The sequence below is a fragment of the Grampus griseus genome, assembly GCF_964374135.1.
Source record: "Grampus griseus genome assembly, chromosome: 1".
Lineage (NCBI taxonomy): Eukaryota > Metazoa > Chordata > Mammalia > Artiodactyla > Delphinidae > Grampus > Grampus griseus.
The window spans coordinates 168,075,684-168,097,493 of NC_139017.1; the positions used below are offsets into that span (position 1 = coordinate 168,075,684).

At 45.7% G+C, this 21,810-nt stretch overlaps 1 protein-coding gene across 1 annotated transcript; it reads right to left on the reverse strand.

The window, feature by feature from the left end:
• Positions 1–4,572: 4,572 nt before the first annotated feature.
• Positions 4,573–15,784, reverse strand: LOC309835145 (phospholipase A2 group V-like; the record flags this gene model as incomplete). The annotated part of the gene is made up of 4 exons (XM_082674485.1): positions 15,696–15,784; positions 14,367–14,511; positions 5,390–5,496; positions 4,573–4,697 (listed from the first exon to the last, which is right to left on the reverse strand). Exons 1-4 carry the CDS (start codon positions 15,766–15,768, stop codon positions 4,573–4,575), a joined length of 450 nt encoding a protein of 149 aa, XP_082530611.1. The 5' UTR covers positions 15,769–15,784.
• Positions 15,785–21,810: the final 6,026 nt, after the last annotated feature.

A 21,810-nucleotide genomic window follows, 5' to 3' on the forward strand; every position in this document is an offset into this window, starting at 1 on the left:
GTTATCAACCAGGGTTTGGTCAGAGTGGCAGAACTACTAAGAGGTACCTAGATATAAAATGAGGGATTTTTTTTTTTTTTTTTTGCGGTACATGGGCCTCTCACTGTTGTGGCCTCTCCCGTTGCGGAGCACAGGCTCCGGACGTGCAGGCTCAGCGGCCATGGCCCACGGGTCCAGCCGCTCTGCGGCATGTGGGATCTTCCCGGACCGGGGCACGAACCCGTGTCCCCTGTATCAGCAGGCGGACTCTCAACCACTGTGCCACCAGGGAAGCCCAAAATGAGGGATTTTAATAGGGATTTGTCTTTCTGTGATGCTGGGAGCCCATGAAACAGTCTGTGAGAGGCTATTCCCTTCTGTGCTGTTGCTGGCTGCCTGAAATCTTACAGCCCAAGTGGCAGGGCAAACTGGAACTGCAAGGATAGGTGGAGCCCAAGAGGAAAGCCTAGAACACCCTTCTGCATCTCACCACCTCCAAGTCTTCACCCAGAGAAGATAAAGGAGGCGATCGGGCAGGACCCAGAGTTGCTGCAGCCCTGGCTTCTTCGCCACAACAGCACAGTGAGCCAGCAGATACAGGACAACGTGCATTAGCCACAAATGTATCCCATGCCGGGCTCCAACTTTCTGATTGTACAAATCAAGTGACGTCTAGTCCACCTCTGCTTCCAAATCTCAGGCCAAACATCTCTTAAGAGACCCATGCTAACCTGGAACTCTGCAGGGATGGAAATTCTGGGAAATACAGCTTCAGCATAGCTAAGTGACACAGTAGAGACCCATGACAGTCTACCCTTGTTGACTTGGCATCCACACACATCTCTTTCAACCACTCTTAACCTCCAAATAAAGACAATAGCAAAATCCTGTTTCTGCCTAACATAACGAGTACAACTTGAAACAAACTAACATCCCCTAAAGAGGATACCAAGTCCTTTTACACATCATTGGGTCATGCTCATTTCTATTCCAGTTGGGTCGTAACCCCCTTTTGATATTCTCTGATTTAGATACTGAGATGTAAGGTTAGCTGCATGAACACAGCTTCTGCATGACAGGAGGGCCACCCCAGAGGAGGTCTGTAACGTTGCAGCTGTCCACATTCGTGGAGTGCCAGCACATTGTGGACAACCATCTGTAAGACAGGCCCAGAACTTTTTCTTCCTTGGGCATCTGGTTGTGGGGAACTCGCCCATGAAGTCACTGGTACAGATTAAGAAAAAGGAGACAATACAGCAGGTCTAGGGGCCGTGGACCTCTGTGCTCCTTACTTATGCAGCTCACCTGGGCCTTCAGCTCCTGTTTAGGTCCAGATATTATGATGTGATGATGTAACTGCTGTCATGCACACCCAGTTTCGTAACCTGGTGGGTCAGATAACAGCCAGTCTCATGATAACTTGTTAACCCAAGGTCAAGAATTCAGTCTCCCTGAAGAACCATTAGCCAGATGTTGTTTCTCAAAAGGAGAACAGTTATCTGCAGCTAATGGAGGGGCTTTGCTCCAAAATCCTAAGGGTTTACCCTGTGCTTTACCAGTAGGGCCCTGTGAAATCTTCCATGTGACATTCCTACCTGCACACACTCAACAACCATTGGTCTGCTGGGTCTCTTGTGCATTTTCGGTTTGGTAACAGCTATAATTAACACACCCCCATGTACGTGTGCTCTACAGATGATTTTTCATGTTTGAGGGGGTCCCAGTTGTATCTGAAGCCCACTTTCAAATGTCAGTGAGGGCCTGTACTTACAAGGCAACCTGTCCTTAAGTGTCTGTGTATCTGTGTCATCTGCCAACTTCTGTATAAAGATCTATCCAGGGAGGCATTTATGGTCTGGTCTGTACATTACAGTATCTCCCTTGAAAGGGTGGGGGATGTGATTTTGAAAGGGAGACCTTCCCGATGGTTCTCTTTACAGCCAAGGAATAGTCAAGAGAGCAGTCAAGGAGACCAGCTCTTCCCAGGTTACAGGGATCGCGTGACTCCATCACTTCCCCGTGGCTGCTGACTGCAGTGAGAGTGGGGCAGGGGAGCACCATGGAGGACCTCAGTGGGGTCCCCTCTACTGAGGATGAAACCAGTGCACCAGCGAGTCTAACCACCAAAGGACAGACTCTGGAATCCCCAGAGGGAGTTAGAGCAGAGAATAGAGCTGGCTCTCAGGCTGAATCCAGGGGATTCTCCTAAGAACTGCCAATGTGGGTGCATCCCTGAACCACTCCAGGTTCCATTTTCTCTCTTTTGGGGCCAGAGTCGAAGACAGTGGGATAGTGGTCAGAACCTAGAGTCTGGAACGAGGATCTGAGGTGTAAACCTACTTCTGCTATTGATGTGCTGTGTGACTTTGGGAAAGTCTCCTAACCTCTCTGGGCCTCAGTTTCTTGGTAGATAAATGAAGGCTCTCCATGAGCCCTTCCAGCTCAAACCCGTGTCAGCCTGTGGTGTTGCTTTCATAATATTGCAACATCCCTCATCCACAAATGCCTGTCTGAATACCAGTGCTTTGAGCTTACTTGGATGCCCCAGTAAGAGGGGCCTGAATGCAGCCCCCTCCTGCAGAGCTTACCAGCAAGACACCACCCTGCCTGCCACCTGACCCTGACGAGAGAAGGGAGAAGCCTGGGCTGAGGTCTCTTCTCCATCGTCCAGAATATCGCAGTTGAAGAGAAATGGCATTGAGAGTGAAGCTCCCAATTTCCTTTACATACCTATTTAAAAATGGATTTGGAAAATGGCTCTGATCAAAAAAATTTCATGAGCGAATTGGACATTTGAATTGCTTTCTTTGTTACTCTGTCAAATTTAGACGCGAGTCCATGGCAAACTTTTCGAAAACACTAGTACATTCAGGGTAATTGCATAAAATTAAATTTTATTTTGAAAATGTTCAACATTTTTTAAATATAGATCCCATTTATCATGTGGTTATTTTGGGATTTGTCAATGGAAGGAAGCCAAATGTCCTTTCTTGGAAAGGACTCTCCTTTGTTTTGGGATATGTCCTTTCTTCCTGCAGTCTGGGTATTAGAACACCCTTTCTTTTATGAATAGATAGATGAGGTGGGCTCTTTAGTGTCCTTCCTTGGTAAAAATAAACCCCATAGTTGAACTTTTTTTTTTATATATAAAATATTTATTTATTTTTGGCTGTGTTGGGTCTTCGTTTCTGTGCGAGGGCTTTGTCTATTTGCGGCAAGCGGGGGCCACTCTTCATCGCGGTGCGCGGGCCTCTCACCGTCATGGCCTCTCTTGTTGCGGAGCACAGGCTCCAGACGCGCAGGCTCAGTAGTTGTGGCTCATGGGCCCTGTTGCTCCGCGGCATGTGGGACCTTCCCAGACCGGGGTTTGAACCCATATCCCCTGCATTGGCAGGCAGATTCTCAACCACTGCGCCACCAGGGAAGCCCGAACTCTATTTTTTAATGTCTTGCTCTGTGAAATCCCAGAACCTCAGCATCGCCAGGTCATCATCAAGGTAGCTTTGGGATTCCCAATTTACATCGCAAAAAACATTACAGTTTCTTTTTTTTTTTTTTTTTTTTTTTTGCGGTACGCGGGCCTCTCACTGTTGTGGAGCACAGGTTCCGGACGCGCAGGCTCAGCGGCCACGGCTTACGGGCCCAGCCGCTCCGCGGCATGTGGGATCTTCCCGGACCGGGGCACGAACCCGCGTCCCCTGCATCGGCAGGTGGACTCTCAACCACTGTGCCACCAGCGAAGCCCTACAGTTTCTTTTTTAAAGAGACCAGAAATCAGAGGGGTTCAGTAATGCGCCTGAGACCACACAGCTGGAGAAGCCAAGTTGGCATTCAAATGCGGCGCTCGCTGGTCTGGAAGCCCAAGACGGCACGATTGCCAATCATCTTCTCCCCGCTCCCTGGAGGAAGAATGAGGTCCAGTGCTTGGCTCGAGTGGACCCAAGGTTTAAGGAGATGAGCCCCAAAGAAGGCTCGGTACTCATCCCAGGAAACCTTCTAGTTACTAATCTGTACCTTCTTCCTCTGAAGGAACATGGTTAATGCTGGGTCTGGTGCCCCAACAGCAGAGAAAGAGGTGCAGGCAATCCTCCACAGCAGGGGAAATACCTGTGTGGTTATTATTAGTCTTGAGAAGGAATTTTATTTAATAGCTATGTGGCAGAATTATGGAGTCACTTTTGCTTCCACTTCTGTGAAAATTCTCTACAGGATGGTAGTGATAACCCAACTGCAGAACTGAAAAGTCAATGCATCCCAGGAAAGCCTCCCTCCTGGAGAAGCAGGGCTGTCTTCAGGGATGAGGAGAAACACAGCTGGCCTGGAGTGAAGGGCGAGCTTTCGGCACCAGAGCGGCTGATCTCACAAGTGGAGGCCGGGGACCCTGACCTTGCCAAGTCTAATGACCAGAGTCACGCTCCTGGAACTCTGGAGGATGAAGTGTGGCTGTGGGCCTCCTCCGAGCCCAGTGGAACATCAAGAAAGAATGAGGTCCCAGGCCTGGGAGCCTCTCTGGGGATTCCAGCAGAGTGGGTAAGCTCTGTGCTGTAGGAGAGGGTGTAAGAATCTTGGTCCAGGAGGAGCTCACTGAGGCGACTAGATGCAGAGGAAGTTGGGAAAGTATTGATAAAGAGGGTTGTAGCTCCTCATGTTTCTTTTCAGGCAGTAGACGAAACGCCGGTCACAGGCGCAGAGCTGCATCTGGCAGAGGGACCCACGTCCTGCAAACAGGACACCAAATGCAGGATGAGGAAGAAGAGATGCTCTGTGACACTGACTCTGGACTTGCTTCAGTCCGGACTTGCTGCTAGCCTGAGCAGACTCCCCAGTCTCCTTCCTGCCCTCAGTCTAACGTGGGAGGCACAGCATCTACACTGGGGGTGCAAAACCTGATGGAAGAGGCACAGCTGCTGCCCAGGGCGAGGTTTCAGCTCCTGCCCTCAGGGAGTCCCCAGTCTGATGGAGGACACGCATTCCCTCCCCATCAGACTGGGAGCTCTCAGTCTGGTGAGGGAGACAGCCCTGTCTCTGGAGGAACTTCAGTTCTCAGAGAGGAGACACCATCCCCAGATTTAGCTTTGAACTCAGAAGGACCTGAGCTTGAATCCCGACTCTAGCTGTGTGCACTGGCAAGCCTTTGAGTCTGTTTCCTCATCTGTAAAGTGGGGACACTAAAGCCACCCCACAGCGAGCAAAAGGACATATGGAAAGCACTTGACTCCTAATACATGCTGAGTCTAAGATGTTTCCGCCCGCCCCCTAGAGGTCAGATACAGCTGCAATAATTCTGCCCCTGTTGCCCCCATCTCTGCCCCACCAAGATATAGACTGGCTGACCTCTTGGGGCACCTGACCTCAGAGGCAGCAGGGACCCAGGCTCTTCCAGTGGCCTGAATGGAAGCCCCAGCCTTACCACAGGTGACCAGGCCGCATGCAATTCTGTATCTGTACACCTGTGTCAAGGCATTGCAGCCTTTTTTCTCCAGCCGCGCGTAGCAGTGGTCATGCATCCAACAGCACCTGTCAATGCAAGAGGTTTAGATCCTGAGCAGAATGGGCCTGTCCCCTGAGCAGAGGCCATCATGGTTGGTGAGATCTGACCAAGACAGAATCTCATAATATGGCTGAGTCCTTCCTGCTCTTCCATTAAGTCTGTCCCACACATGTACCAGTTCACGGACCAGCTCTTTCCTCCTGGGCCCACGGTGAGACTACATTTCCCAGCCCCCCTTGCAAGTACGTGTGGTCACATGACGAGGCTGGCACCCTGGAAAATGTACAGCACTTCTAGACCTACCCATAAAAATCTGCCACTCTAGGAGACCTTCAAGATGGCGGAGGAGTAAGACATGGAGATCACCTTCCTCCCCACAAATACATCAGAAATACATCTACATGTGGAACAACTCCTACAGAACACCTACTGAACGCTGACAGAAGACCTCACACTTCTCAAAAGGGAAAAGACACCCTCAGGAGACCTACACACAGAGGTGGGGCCAAATCCAAAGCTGAACCCCAGGATCTGTGCAAACAAAGAAGAGAAAGGGAAATCTCTCCCAGCAGCCTCAGGAGCAGTGATTAAACCTCCACAATCAACCTGATGTACGCTGCATCTGTGGAATACCTGAAGAGACAACGAATCATCCCAAAATTGAGGCGGTGGACTTTGGGAGCAACTGTAGACTTGGGGTTTGCTTCCTGCATCTAATTTGTTTCTGGTTTTATGTTTATCTTAGTTTAGCATTTAGAGTTTATTACTATTGGTAGATTTCTTTATTGATTCGGTTGCTCTCTTCCTTTTTTATATATATATATTTTTTTCATATATATATATATATATTTTTTTCCGTTTTCTCTTTTTGTGAGTGTGTATGTATATGCTTCTTTGTGTGATTTTGTCTGTATAGCTTTGTTTTGACCACTTGTCCTATGGTTCTGTCTGTTTTTGTTTTTTGGGTTTTTTTTAGTATAGTTTTTAGCGCTTGTTATAATTTGTGGATTTCTTTTTTGGTTTCGTTGCTCTCTTCTTTCTTTCTTTTTTTTATTATTTTTTATTTTTAATAATTTTTTTTATTTTAATAATTTTTTTTTTCTCCCTTTTCTTCTGAGTCGTGTGGCTGATAGGGTCTTGGTGCTCTGGTTGGGTGTCAGGCCTGTGCCTCTGAGGTGGGAGAGCCAAGTTCAGGACATTGGTCCACCAGAGACCTTCCAGCTCCACATAATATCAGACAGCGAGAGCTCTCCCAGAGATCTCCATCTCAAAGCTAAGACCCAGCTCCACTGAACAACCAGCAATCTACAGTACTGGACACCTTTTGCCAAACAACTAGCAAGACAGGAACACAACCTCACCCATTGGCAGAGAGGCTACCAAAAATCATAATAAGGTCACAGACACCCCAAAACACACCACCAGACGTGGTCCTGCCCACCAGAAAGACAAGATCCAGCCTCATCCACCAGAACACACGCACCAGTCTCCTCCACCAGGAAGCCTACACAACACACTGAACCAATCTTAGCCACTGGGGGCAGACACCAAAAACATGGGAACTACAAACCTGCAGCCTGTGAAAAGGAGACCCCAAACACAGTAAGTTAAGCAAAATGAGAAGACAGAAAAACACACAGCAGATGAAGGAGCAAGGTAAAAACCCACCAGACCAAACAAATGAAGAGGAAATAGGCAGTCTACCTGAAAAAGAATTCAGAGTAATGATAGTAAAGATAACAGAAATTTTGGAAATAGAATAGAGAAAATACAAGAAACGTTTAACAAGGACCTAGAAGAACTAAAGAGCAAACACACGATGATGAACAGCACAATAAATGAAATTAAAAATTCTCTGGAAAGAATCAATAGCAGAATAACTGAGGCAGAAGAACAGATAAGTGACCTGGAAGATAAAACAGTGGAAATAACTACCACAGAGCAGAATAAACAAAAAAGAATGAAAAGAATTGAGGGCAGTCTCAGAGACCTCTGGGACAACATTAAATGCACCAACATTTGAAGTATAGGGGTCCCAGAAGAAGAAGAGAAAAAGAAACGGACTGAGAAAATATTTGAACAGATTATAGTCGAAAACTTCCCTAATATGGGAAAGGAAATAGTCAATCGAGTCCAGGAAGGGCAGAGAGTCCCATATAGGATAAATCCAAGGAGAAACATGCCAAGACACATATTAATCAAACTATCAAAAACTAAATACAAAGAAAAAATATTAAAAGCAGCAAGGGAAAAACAACAAATAACATACAAGGGAATCCCCAGAAGGTTAACAGCTGCTCTTTCAGCAGAAACTCTGCAAGCCAGAAGGGAGTGGCAGGATATTTAAAGTGATGAAAGGGAAAAACCTACAACCAAGATTACTCTACCCAGCAAGGATCTCATTCAGATTCAATGGAGAAATCAAAAGCTTTACAAAGCTACGAGAATTCAGCACCACCAAACCAGCTTTACAACAAATGCTAAAGGAACTTCTCTAAGTGGGAAACACAAGAGAAGGGCAAGACCTACAATAACAAACCCAAAACAATTAAGAAAATGGTAATAGGAACATACATATTGATAACTACCTTAAATGTAAATCAATTAAATGCTCCAACCAAAAGACATAGACTGGCTGAATGAATACAAACACAAGACCCAAATATATGCTGTCTACAAGAGACCTAGGAACACATACAGACTGAAAGTGAGGGTGTGGAAAAAGATATTGCATGCAAATAGAAATCAAAAGAAAGCTGGAGGGCTTCCCTGGTGGCGCAGTGGTTGAGAGTCTGCCTGCCAATGCAGGGGACGTGGGTTTGTATCCCGGTCCGGGAAGATCCCGCATGCTGGGGAGCGGCTGGGCCCGTGAGCCATGGCCGCTGAGCCTGTACGTCTGGAGCCTGTGCTCTGCAACAGGAGAGGCCACAACAGTGAGAGGCCCGCGTACCGCAAAAAAAAAGAAAAAGAAAGCTGGAGTAGCAATTCTCATATCAGACAAAATAGATTTTAAAATGAAGACTATTACAAGAGACAAAGAATGACACTACATAATGATCAAGGGATCAATCCAAGAAGAAGATATAACAATTGTAAATATTTATGCACCCAACATAGGAACACATCAATACATAAAGCAAACGTTAACAGCCATAAAAGGGGGAATCAACAGTAACACAATCATAGTAGGGGACTTTAACACCCCACTTTCACCAATGGACAGATCATCCAAAATGAAAATAAATAAGGAAACACAAGCTTTAAATGTACATTAAACAAGATGGACTTAATTGATATATATAGGACATTCCATCCAAAACCAACAGAATACACTTTCATCTCAAGTGCTCATGGAACATTCTCCAGGATAGATCATATCTTGGGTCACGAATCAAGCCTTGGTAGATTTAAGAAAATTGAAATCGTATCAAGTACCTTTTCTGACCATAATGCTATGAGACTAGATATCAGTTAGAGGAAAAAAATCTGTAAAAAATACAAACACGTGGAGGCCAAACAATACACTACTAAATAACCAAGAGATCACTGAAGAAATCAAAGAGAAAATTTTAAAAACCTAGAAACACATGACAATGAAAACACGATGACCCAAAACTTATGGGATGCAGCAAAAGCAGTTCTAAGTGGGAAGTTTATAGCAATAAAATCCTACTTCAAGAAACAAGAAACATCTCAAATAAACAACTTAACCCTACACCTAAAGCAATTAGAGAAAGAAGAACAAAAACCCCCCTAAGTTAGCAGAAGGAAAGAAATCATAAAGATCAGATCAGAAATAAATGAAAAAGAAATGAAGGAAACAATAGCAAAGATCAATAAAGCTAAAAGCTGGTTCTTTGAGAAGATAAACAAAATTGATAAACCATTAGCCAGACTCATCAAGAAAAAAAGGGAGAAGACTCAAATCAATAGAATTGGAAATGAAAAAGGAGAAGTAACAACCGACTCTGCAGAAATACAAAGGATAATGAGAGATTACTATAAGAAACTCTATGCCAATAAAATGGACAAACTGGAAGAAATGGACAAATTCTTAGAAAAGCACAACCTTCCAAGTCTGAACCAGGAAGAAATAGAAAATATAAACAGACAAATCACAAGCACTGAAATTGAGACTGTGATTAAAAATCTTCCAACAAACAAAAGCCCAGGACCAGATGGCTTCACAGGTGAATTCTGTCAAACATTAAGAGAAGAGCTAACACTTATCCTTCTCAAACTCTTCCAAAATATAGCAGAGGGAGGAACACTCCCAAACTCATTCTCTGAGGCCACCATCACCCTGGTACCAAAACCAGACAAAGATGTCACAAAGAAAGAAAACTACAGGCAATATCACTGATGAACATAAATGCAACAATCCTCAATACAAGCAAACAGAATCCATTAAAAGGATCATACACCATGATCAAGTGGGGATTATCCCAGGAATGCAAGTATTCTTCAATATACGCAATTCAATCAATGTGATACACCATATTAACAAAGTGAAGGAGAAAAACCATATGATCATCTCAATAGATGCAGAAAAAGCTTTTGACAAATTCAACACCCATTTACGATAAAATCCCTCCAGAAAGTAGGCAGAGAGGGAGCTTACCTCAACATAATAAAGGCCAGATATGACAAACCCACAGCCAACATCATCCTCAATGGTGAAAAACTGAAACCATTTCCTCTAAGATCAGGAAGAAGAGAAGGTTGTCCACTCCCACCACTATTATTCAACATAGTTTTGGAAGCTTTAGCCACGTCAATGAGAGAAGAAAAAGAAATAAAAGGAATCCAAATCAGAAAAGAAGAAGTAAAGCTGTCACTGTTTGCAGATGACATAATACTATACATAGGGAATCCTAAAGATGCTACCAGAAAACTGCTAGAACTAATTAATGAATCTGGTAAAGTAGCAGGATACAAAATTAATGCACAGAAATCTCTGGCATTCCTATACACTAATGATGAAAAATCTGAAAGAGAAATTAAGGAAACACTCCCATTTACCATCACAACAAAAAGAATAAAATACCTAGGAATAAATCTACCTAAGGAGACAAAAGACCTGTATGCAGAAAACTATAAGACACTGATGAAAGAAATTAAAGATGATACAAACCAATGGAGAGATACACCATGTTCTTGGATTGGAAGAATCAACATTGTGAAATGATTATACTACCCAAAGCAATCTACAGATTCAGTGCAATCACTATCAAACTACCAATGGCATTTTTCACAGAACTAGAATAAAAAATTTCACAATTTGTATGGAAACACAAAATACCCCGAATAGCCAAAGCAATCTTGAGAAAGAAAAACGGGCTGGAGGAATCAGGCTCCCAGACTTCAGTCTGTACTACAAAGCTACAGTGATCAAGACAGTATGGTACTGGCACAAAAACAGAAATATAGATCAATGGAACAGGATAGAAAGCCCAGAGATAAACCCACGCACATATGGTCACCTTATTTTTGGTAAAGGAGGCAAGAATATACAATGGAGAAAAGACAGCCTCTTGAATAAGTGGTGCTGGGAAAACTGAACAGCTACATGTAAAACAATGAAATTAGAACACTACCTAACACCATACACAAAAATAAACTCAAAATGGATTAAAGACCTAAATATAAGGCCAGACACTATAAAACTCTTTGAGGAAAACCTAAGCAGAACACTCTATTACATAAATCACAGCAAGATCCTTTTTGACCCACCTCCTAGAGAAACGGAAATAAAAACAAAAATAAACAAATGGGACCTAATGAAACAAAAGCTTTTGTATAGCAAAGGAAGGCATAAACAAGACGAAAAGACAACCCTCAGAATGGGAGAAAATATTTGCAAATGAAGCAATTGACAAAGGATTGAACTCTAAAATTTACAAGCAGCTCATGCAGCTCAATATCAAAAAAACAAAAACCCAATCCAAAAATGGGCAGAAGACCTAAAAAGACATTTCTCCAAAGAAGATATACAGATTGCCAACAAACACATGAAAGGATGCTCAACATCATTAATCATTAGAGAAATGTAAATCAAAACTACAATGAGGTATCACCTCACACCAGTCAGAATGGCCATCATCAAAAAATCTACAAACAATAAATGCTGGAGAGGGTGTGGAGAAAAGGGAACCCTCTTGCTCTGTTGGTGGGAATGTAAATTGATACAGCCACTATGGAGAACAGTATGGAGCTTCCTTAAAAAACTAAAAATAGAACTACCATATGACCCAGCAATCCCACTGCTGGGCATATACCCCGAGAAAACCATAATTCAAAATGAGTCATGTACCAAAATGTTCATTGCAGCTCTATTTACAACAGCCAGGACATGGAAGCAACCTAAGTGTCCATCAACAGATGAATGGCTAAAGAAGATGTGGCACATATATACAATGGAATATTACTCAGCCATAAAAAGAAACGAAACTGAGTTGTTTGTGGTGAGGTGGATGGACCTAGAGTCTGTCATACAGAGTGAAGTAAGTCAGAAAGAGAAAAACAAATACCATATGCTAACACATATATATGGAATCTAAAAAAATAAAAATATAAAAAATGGTTCTGAAGAATCTAGGGGTAGGACAGAAATAAAGACGCAGACGTAGAGAATGGACTTGAGGACACAGGGAGGGGGAAGGTTAAGCTGGGACAAAGTGAGAGAGTGGCATGGACTTATATATACTATCAAATGTAAAATAGATAGCTAGTGGGAAGTAGCCACGTAGCACAGGGAGATCAGCTCAGGGCTCTGTGACCACGTAGAGGCGTGGGATGGGGAGGGTGGGAGGGAGACGCAAGAGGGAGGAGATATGGGGATATATGTATAGCTGATTCACTTTGTTATAAAGCAGAAACTAACACACCATTGTAAAGCAATTATGCTCCAATAAAGATGTTAAAAAAAGAATTCCCACTCTGTCCTCCACTCTCTCTCTCTCCATCTCAGCTGGATGGAGATGACCCAGCCAAGGACTCTGAGGCCATGGGGAAAGTCACGAGACAGGAGAAACCTGGGTCCTGGAATTGATATGTGATTCACATGGTCAAATGAGCAAAAACTAAACTTCAATTGTGATAGCTGTGGGCAACTGCATTTTTTTAAAATTTAGATTTACAGAAAAATTGAGAAGATTGTACCAAATGCCCCCTTTTACCCCACACCCAGTTTCCCCTATTATCAACACTTTTTATGAGTATAATATGTTTGTTACGGCTAACAAACCAATACTGATATATTATTAAATAAATGTTAACTAATTAAATAATAATATATCACTATTGATTCATTAATTGTAAAAGTCCATAGTTTCTTTAGATTTTCTTAGTTTTTACCTAAATGTTCTTTTCTATTCCAAGATCCAGTGATGGACACCATGTTACATGTACTTGTCCCATCTCTTTAGGCTCCTCTTGCCTGTGGCCGTCTGTCACACTTTCCTTGTTTTCGATGACCTTGACAATTCTGAGGAATGGTGGTCAAGTCTTTTGTAGGATGCTGGGATTTCTTTGATGTTTTTGTCATGATGAGATGGGTTATGGGTTTATTTTGCTGCCCATGTTGTTCCAGTTTTGGCCATTAGGGGGCTCTCCCAGTTGGCTCCTGTGCTCTTTGACATATTCCTATCAATGAGGGGTTTGGTTTGGGTTTGTTTCGTTCGAGCCCTTCCTTAATTTGGGGCACTACAAAAAGCTCCAGGTTCTTCTTGTATATTTCCTGCCCTCGTCCTAGGATCAGCCATCTCTCCAAGGAGCCTTGGTTCCTCTTATTGGAGAATGGTGTCAGAAACCAGGTCTGGGCACTAGGTGCTGCTTCTTGCTTCTGGGGTATTGTTTCTTTTAGGGCCTCTCAGACGACAGAGTAAAAAAAATATGTGTCTATATTAACCCACGTAATTACACATATCTCTACATATTTTTATATGTAACCATCTGCATCTATATACAGCTAACTAGGAGTTTATACTGAAGTCTCCAACTCTAATCCATTATCACATAGATCATTCTAGCTTCCTGTCCCTGCTTGTCTGGTCTGTAAACTCCCACTCCAGCAGCGACAAGCTTGGCTCCAACCATCTGCCCTCCATTTGTTTAAGCCCCTCATCCCCTTATACGTGTCTAGCTGTATAAGAATTGTTAACCCAGCAGATTGTATTTTTCAAAGAGCAATCTCTCCCATCTCACATGTTCTTCTAGAACATTGCCACTTCCCAATCAAGAGGCGGAAACTAGGCCCCCTCTCTCTTAAAGCCTTTGTGACTGCCTTGAGGAAGAGAACAGTGGAAGTGACACAGTAGAATTTCTGATGCTGGATCACAAAAACACCATGCTCTTTTGTCATGCCGTTCTGGAACACTCACTCTTGAAACCCAAGAGGCACCGTGCTGTGAGGAACCTTAGAGAGAGGCTTAAGTGAGAGGAACTGAGGCCCCTGGCCCACAGCCTCAGCTGAGCTCCCAGCCAGCAAACAGCAACAACTTGCCAGCCATAGGAGTAATCAATCATTCTAGAAAGCAGATCGCCCAGCCTCAGCGGAGCGGCCCAAGCCGGAGCCAGGTGGAGAAGAGACAAGCCATCCCGCCAGGCCCTGCCCAAGTGGCAGAATCTTAGCAAAATAAGGGGTTGTCATCGCTTTAGGCTACTACATTTTGGGGTGGTTTGTTATGTAGTGATAGATCAACTGATATATCAGGCACTGAGATTCAGGGAGTTACTAGATGTATCTTTGGCAAGTCAGTTAACTTCTCTAAGACTCAGTTTTCTTATCTATAAAATGGTGCTTTAATACTCATCTTTCAGAATTGATATCGAATTAGATGAGATAATGTGGATACAGAGCCTGGAGCATAAAGGGCAGTTATGACAATTAACTCACCAATCAGTACAATCCTTGGGGGTTCCTTGACCCCCCCAGCCACAGTAACAGCCGTAGAAGCCATAGCTCATCAGGGCGGGCTTCCTAGTCACCTTCTCAATCATCACCTTCAGCTGCAGCAAGCTCCCTGGGACAGCAGGCACACCTGAAAGACAGCCCAGGCAAACCCGTTCCAGGCCCACTTTCCCACGTGCTCCCTCCCTTTCTCTCACCTTGAGGCTTGGAGGGACCAATGTGTCCCTTTTTTATCCTCCCCATTCATGGGAGAGGAATGAGAAACGTGAGGGCAAACAGATAGAGAAGGGATTAGAAGTTTGGACGTGGACGATCCCAGCTCTGCCACTAATTCACAGTATGATGTTGAATAGGTCACTTCATCTCTCAGAGCCTCAGTTTCCTCATCTGCAAAATGCAGGGGCGGGGGGGGGGTGCCTAAAATGAACGCCTACCTTTTGGAGGTGTCATGAGGGTTGAAAAACGATAAAGTATGTAAATTTCTAGCACAGTGACAGACACATAGTAAGTGACCAAGAAATGTTCAGGATAATGAATATCGTATCAGTATGAAGCAGGCAGACAGGCACTTCCTGTGTCTCCTGATGATACACCCGTCCCTCCCCGCGGTTGACACCATCTGGAACGGGAGGCACAGAATCTTAGAGCAGTGTGGGCCCTGTAGAGATCACTGGAGGCAGCTCCCTCATCTTACAGTTGGGCAACTGTAGCTCAGAGGGGAAGGTGACTTGCCCAGGGTTTTGCAGGGAGCCAGAGGCACTCTCCCACTCTCCCTGCAGTCTCCAGGGATCTGCCAAGGCATCAGTAGGACAGCCTGTCAGAGGTTGTGTACATGGTGACGGGGCTGCAGGGGAGGCCTAAAGCCAGGCTCCCCCCACGCTGGGCAGTTCCCTCCAGCTGGGAGGTGGCAGCAGGTGGGACATGTAGAAAACCTGGACAGGCCTGAGCAGAGAATGCCCAGGAATTGTGGAATGGAATATTTATATAAGGATCTTGTGTTGTGATAGTTTTATCGTATTTTATTTGGCATCAAAGTAAAAAATCTGCCTCCCATGTCTACAAGCCCCATGTCTTCCACATGGCACAATCTTTCCATATCCCCTCCTAGAATCCTGCAGCAGCCCAACCGGTCGACTATTATTCTGTGTCACAGATAAGGAGACAGAGGCTCTTGCTGAAATCGACATGGTCAGGGTAGGGCCAGGATTCAAAATCAGGTCGTCAGGACTTCCAAGACTGGTCTCCTTTCCACTACCTTATTGTTTCTGTGGGGTGAAATGTCAAAAGTTCAGAGGTCTCGGGGCAAGCACTTACTACAAGCCAGGAACCAAGCCAGTGTGAGGAGGCCCTTCATCTCCAGGGTTCTGGAAAAGAAAACACAGCCCATGACATGTCGATCGGGAGAGGCCCTCATGGCCCATTCAGACCCACTTCTGGCTGGGGAGGGCCACTCCATGGCCCACCAGGCCCCACCCTCTCAAGTTGGGCAGTAAACAGGCAACAGCAGCTGGAAAAATGAGGCAAAAACCTCAAGGAGTTGACCCAAGGGGTCCCTGGGAGGAGAGGGGCACCCTGGGCCGTTGTCCCCATTAGAGATGGGAGAGAATTTTCCCATGGCAAATACCCCCAACACAATCGCTCCTTCCTGAAAATTCTTTTTCAATTATATTTTACAGCTGTGTTGGTATAAAAACAATCCAGGCTGGATTCATTCTTATACGTTCATTATATTATATTATTTTTTCTCCTGATTTTAAAAGAATTTAAAATTAAAACATTTTCATGGGCCCGAGGCACCATGTCTACCTACAAAAATAAGTCAACCCTGGGTACTCACAACAGCTCTGAAGGGTAGGTATCCTTGTTCTGTAGGGGAGCAAAATTTGAACGCCAAAGTGTGTCTCTTTGGCATAAGGATTAATTTAGGCTGATGAATTTTAAGAAACAGAAGATTAGGGGAGTCTTTCTTTTTACCTCTCCCTTAGCTGCCTTAAGAATTTAGATAAAGGTTCTGTTCCCGGAACAGAACTATTATAGAGGTATCTGTAAGGAATACGGGAATAGCTGTGGCTGGAGAAACTTGACAGGGCCTAGAAACCAGAGTCGACCCTGTGTTCCATAGTCTCTGCAGGCCCAGCAAACATTTGCATAACAAACATCTGCTTTTCCAACTCTATGTGAATTGCCTTCCTCCCCTTTGAAGTCCCAAAGCCCTACCCCCAACATCCTCTCTGGTCTTTAGCAGAAGATGGTATTTAAGGTAAGGGCTTGGGCCATTTTGGTGAGTTCCTTAGTTTTCCTGGGTCTCTCCCATGTGTACGTGTTACTAAACTTTTGTTTGATTTTCTCCTGTTAGTGTATCCCATGTCGATTTAATTCTTAGACCAGCCAAGAGAACTTAGAAGGGTAGAAAATGTCTTCCTCCCCAACAGTTCTCATTTTGCCAGTGCAGAAATGGAGGCTCAGAGAGCTCAAACAACCTGCCAGAAGTTACGCAGCTGATAAAAAGTGGAGGTGACGTTCAAACCCAAGCCTGGCGCGTCGCTCACTGCCCCATACATCCTCCCTCCCTAGAGGGATGTGTTCCCCTCTGAGCGGAGCGGGCTGGGGTCCTTCACATGCTCTATCCCATGGGCCTGGAGGCCCCAGCTTCCCTCCCCAGCATCTACCTTTGACAAACGCATGAATCACTAGCCGCAAGTCCAAAACAATCACACCCAGAAGGCAAGGGAAATTCCTTATGTCTCGGGCCAGTGATGGATTCTAACTTGGCCTCTTAGGAGTTCCTTACCAGTGGCTGCCTGCTTCCCTTCCCTCTCTGGATCCCAAAGTCCTTGTTCACCCAGAGCTGCTCAGCTGACCTATAGTCTGCCAGGATTCCACTCCGATGCCCTGCTGTCTCCGATCCCCGAGTTCCGTGGTCACTCTGAGAGCTCTGCACCGGGCCCCTGGTACCTCCTGTGGCCTGGCTCCAAACACACAACCTCCAACTCCCCAGGGCTCCCAGCAGCTGGGCTGGCCTCTCCATGCCATCCTTTGTCCAGCAGCTCCTCTGAGTTCCAAGAACATTCCTGAGGGTTCTGTCCGCCCACAGCCTCCGCTCTGAGGGCTCTAAACAGACAAGGAAAATGACCCTAGACCTTACCCTTCCAAGCCAATCTTCCTCACTGCTTCCTGGAGCTGTGACAGGAGGAGGACACCAGCTACCATGTACTGGGCACCTAAGACGTGCCAGACACCATCCACTGTCTCCTTAAACCTGCAAATGACCCTAACACGTGGGTACTGTGAAACCTACTGGCAGTGTCTGCCCTGTAACAGGCATTTGTTGAAAGAGAGAATAGCAGTTGTTGACTTTACAGGTGAAGAAATGGAGCCTCAGGAAGGGAAAGTGAGTTGCCCAAGGATTCAGCTCAGGACTGTGAATCTACTCCTTTGACTGGCCCTACTCCGCTGCTTCTGAACAGCCCCTGGGTACTAATCATCTTGTTCATTTTCTATATTTCATGACACTTTAACATCTTGGGGACCTTGCTGGGCTGGAAAGAGACAGCCCCTCCAAGACTAGCTAATCCCTAGATAAAGCAAAACACTCTCCTGTGAACATGGCTTTCAAGTGCAAACCAACCGATCCTAAACTCCCATGCCCAACCACTTCCTCTATCTCAATTCCACACTCCCAGCCAATATTTCCCCTGGCCTAAATCGCCCCAGGGCCGGGACCAGACCACCGGGCACCACCCCTACGGCCTGAAGTCCACTGAAATTATTCAAGCTAGCCTGTCCTAAACTGTTTACCCTGGCCTGTCTTGCCTTAGCCACAGAAGACACAATGCAGGCTCTGGGCCATGCTTTCCCTCATTTCTTCTGTCTCCTGATCAACCCTGGTGCTTCTCTGTGTGGCCCTGCTAGGTGTGGTACGTCCCCTTCTCCTGGAAACTGTAACAAACTAGATTTTAAACGCAATCGTCTCCTGATCTGTTGCCTTCACCATACCTGAAGAAAACCAAAATCCCAGGTGCACATTAGATCATCTTGGGACATGGCTGTTGACGTGAGGGAGCAGTGCCAGGTCCCACACAGAGGAGTGAGGAGGTGCACAAAAGAAGTTTCACAGAGGACGTGGCAGAGGCATTGAAATAGCTGCTCTGGAGGCCGGGAAAGTGGACCATCGACGGATTCCAAAGGAGGCTTCCAGCAGAAGGATGTGGGGTTGGATATTTTTATCAGGCAACCACGGAGGAGAATGAGCGAGGCCAAGAGATAATTGTGGAGTGGAGCTCTGGCTGCGGTAATGTGAGGTGGGGAGAGTGGAGACAGACAGCCTGACAGAAGCATGGAGACATGGGGGCCGGGGAGTGGCCGGGTCACTGGAGAGACAGGTCCTCCAAGTCTACATACAGCGGCCCCCCTGCTCCCAGGACCACCCCCCTGCATCCCAGTTCATGTCTCCTGGATGGAGATGATCAACAGCACCAAACCCCCACTACACAGAAGGTGCTACTGAGACCTCCCCGAAATCTAGGGGAGGCCATGAGGGGCCAGGGGTCTCCTCTCACAGCCCCATCCCTCTATAGGCCCTGACCCCACCCCCCTCGGGCAAGGCAGCCCCCAGAATGAGATTCCTCACCAGTGACACCTTCTCTCTGTCCTCGGTCTGGAGTAGGGGCAGGAGCTGGGCCCAGCTGGTTTTAAGGGCCTCCCTGCCCACCTCTTACACCCCACCTGGGCCAGCTCCAGGATGCATGGTAACTCCCACAGAAAGCCTTACTTCACCCCTCAAGACCCCTGGGGATATCTTTCCCGTCTGCGCTCAGAAGTAGCTATTTCCTGAAGCACGCCAGACGCCTGGGAGGCTTCCGGGAGAGACACAGAGGAGGGAATAACCACAGTCAGGGTTATTCTCCATCCATGGCCCATTTTCCCTGACACCCCCCCCCCAACACATAATTTTCTGAGAAGATGTGGGTGTGAGTTCCTTCCTCTCCTTGCTCTTGACTCCCTTTTCTCTCCCCCTCCCCTCACGGCAGTATCAGAGAGGAGCCCCTCCTTGGGCTCCAATGAGCCCTTCTCTTCCCAGGACCTAAGCACGAGGCACCCGCAGGAACGCTGTGAATTCATTTCAATACGGAAAGTACTTATCGAGTGTCTAATCTCTGCCAGGTTACTGCTGGGGATCCACTGTGAATAGGACAGCTTCTCTTCTGGTTGGGAAAACAGATAGTAAAGGCATCCAGTAAATATACAGTACGTCCAAGGGCAGTAACCGCTGTGGGGAAAAGTCCTCTCTGTTCTGCATTTTCATTTCTTTTTCTCAACCAATTCCTTCTGCTGCCTACAGGTATATACAAGCTTCACCATCCTAAACCAAACAAAAGGAAGCCAAAACAAAAAAAAAAGGAAAACATCGCTTGCCTCTGCTGACCTCTCTCCAGCTCTTTTTCCTCTAAAAGCCAAAATTCAGGACAGAGACACCTCCTCTTGTCCATCACCCACTCTCTTCTGAACCCCTTGCTGTGTACCTTTTGTTGCATCCCTAAGCCAGCTCTCAGGGATCCCCCAAAGCCTGGCATTGCCCAAGCTTGAGCTTCTCTTGAACACTCCATCCCACTGATCACCTCCTCCTTCTTGAAACTCTTTCCCTCTGGCCTTCAAGAGGCCACAGTCTGCCATCTCTCCTCCGGCGGCTCACCCCCCATCTCTGTTGACCCCCAAATGCAGATGTTTTCAAGGGACCTGCTCCTCTCTCTCTACCCCTCTCTCAAGGTGAGTTATCCGTGTACAGGGATTTAGGTCTTATTTCTAGGCAGATGTCCCAAGATATCCCAGGTCAAGCAGTATCTGGCACTAACTCTCACTCAACAATAAACATTCAGCCCAGGGCAACAATAAACTCCCAGCCCAGACCTTGGAAATGCTTTGCTTGTCCTACCAAGTGACTTTAAAACATGGAATTAGTAGGGTTTCCCTGGTGGTGCAGTGGTTCAGAGTCTGCCTGCTGATGAAGGGGACAGGGGTTCGTGCCCCGGTCCAGGAAGATCCCACATGTGTTCATCGGTAATGGGACAGGGAGTGCCTTGAGAGCAGAAACCATCTCTTCTGCAAACACGTGTTTGAAGTGCTCAGTTCAGAGCCTAGTCCATAGTAGTTGCTCAGTAAATGTACTATAAGCACATTAAAGGAACCCATCCCAGGATGAAGAGGTCACTGAGGGCTTTCTAGAAGAGGAGGCACCTGGACTGAATCTCTAAAAGTAGGTTTGAGAAATTGGAACCCTTGTGCACTGTCGGTAGGAATGTAAAACGGTACAGTTGCTGTGGAAAACAGTATATGGCGGTTCCTCAAAAGTTAAAAGTAGAATTACTATACACCCCAGCAATTCCACTTCTGGATGTGTTCCCAAAAGCATTGAAAGCAGAGTCTCAAAGAGATATTTGTACAACCATGATGATAGCAGCATTCTTCACGTAGCTAAAACATGGAAGCAACCCAAGCGTCCACAGACAGGTGAATGCATAGGTAAAATGTGGTGTGTACATACAATGGAATAGTATTCAGCCTTAAACGGGAGGGAATTCTGAAATAAACCAGTCACAGAAAAACATAGACTGGGCTTCCCTGGTGGCACAGTGGTTAAGAATCCGCCTGCCAATGCAGGGGACACAGGTTCGAGCCCTGGTCCGGGAAGATCCCACATGCCGCGGAGCAACTAAGCCCTTGTACCACAACTACTGAGCCTGCGCGCCGAGAGCCTGCGCACCGCAACGAAGAGTAGCCCCCATTCACTGCAACTAGAGAAAGCCCGTGTGCAGCAACAAAGACCCAATGCAGCCAAAAATAAAATAAATTGATGGAAAAAAAAAAAGACTGTATGATTCCATTTACATGAGATACTTAATCAACATCATAGAAACAGAAAGTAGAATAGTGGTTGCCAGAGGCTGGGGGAGGGAGAATGGGGAGTTAATGTTTAATGGATGCAGAGTGTTAGTTTTATAAGATGAAAAGAGTTATGAAGATGGCTGGTGGTAATGGTTGCATGACACTATAAATGTAGTTAATGCCACTGAACTACATACTTCAAATGGTTAAGATGGTAAATTTTAGGTTATGTGTATATTACCACAATTTTTAAAAATGAAAAAAAAAAGAGAGCGAGAGAAAGTGGATTGGAGTTCACCAGGACAAGAATGTGAGGAAGGGCATTCAGGTAGAAGGAACAGCACATGCAGGACTCATAGGCATGAATTATAAGGGCTCATTCAGGGAACTGCAAACAGACGGGGTAGCTGAGGGTATTAGGCAGTGATATTCTATTAAATATTTAATAAATGACCCTCCAGGGGGGTAAAAAGCCCTGATTTTTAACATTTGCCAATTTCTGTCGTGTAAATACTCTCACCCTGAGCAATTTCATGCAACTCACATC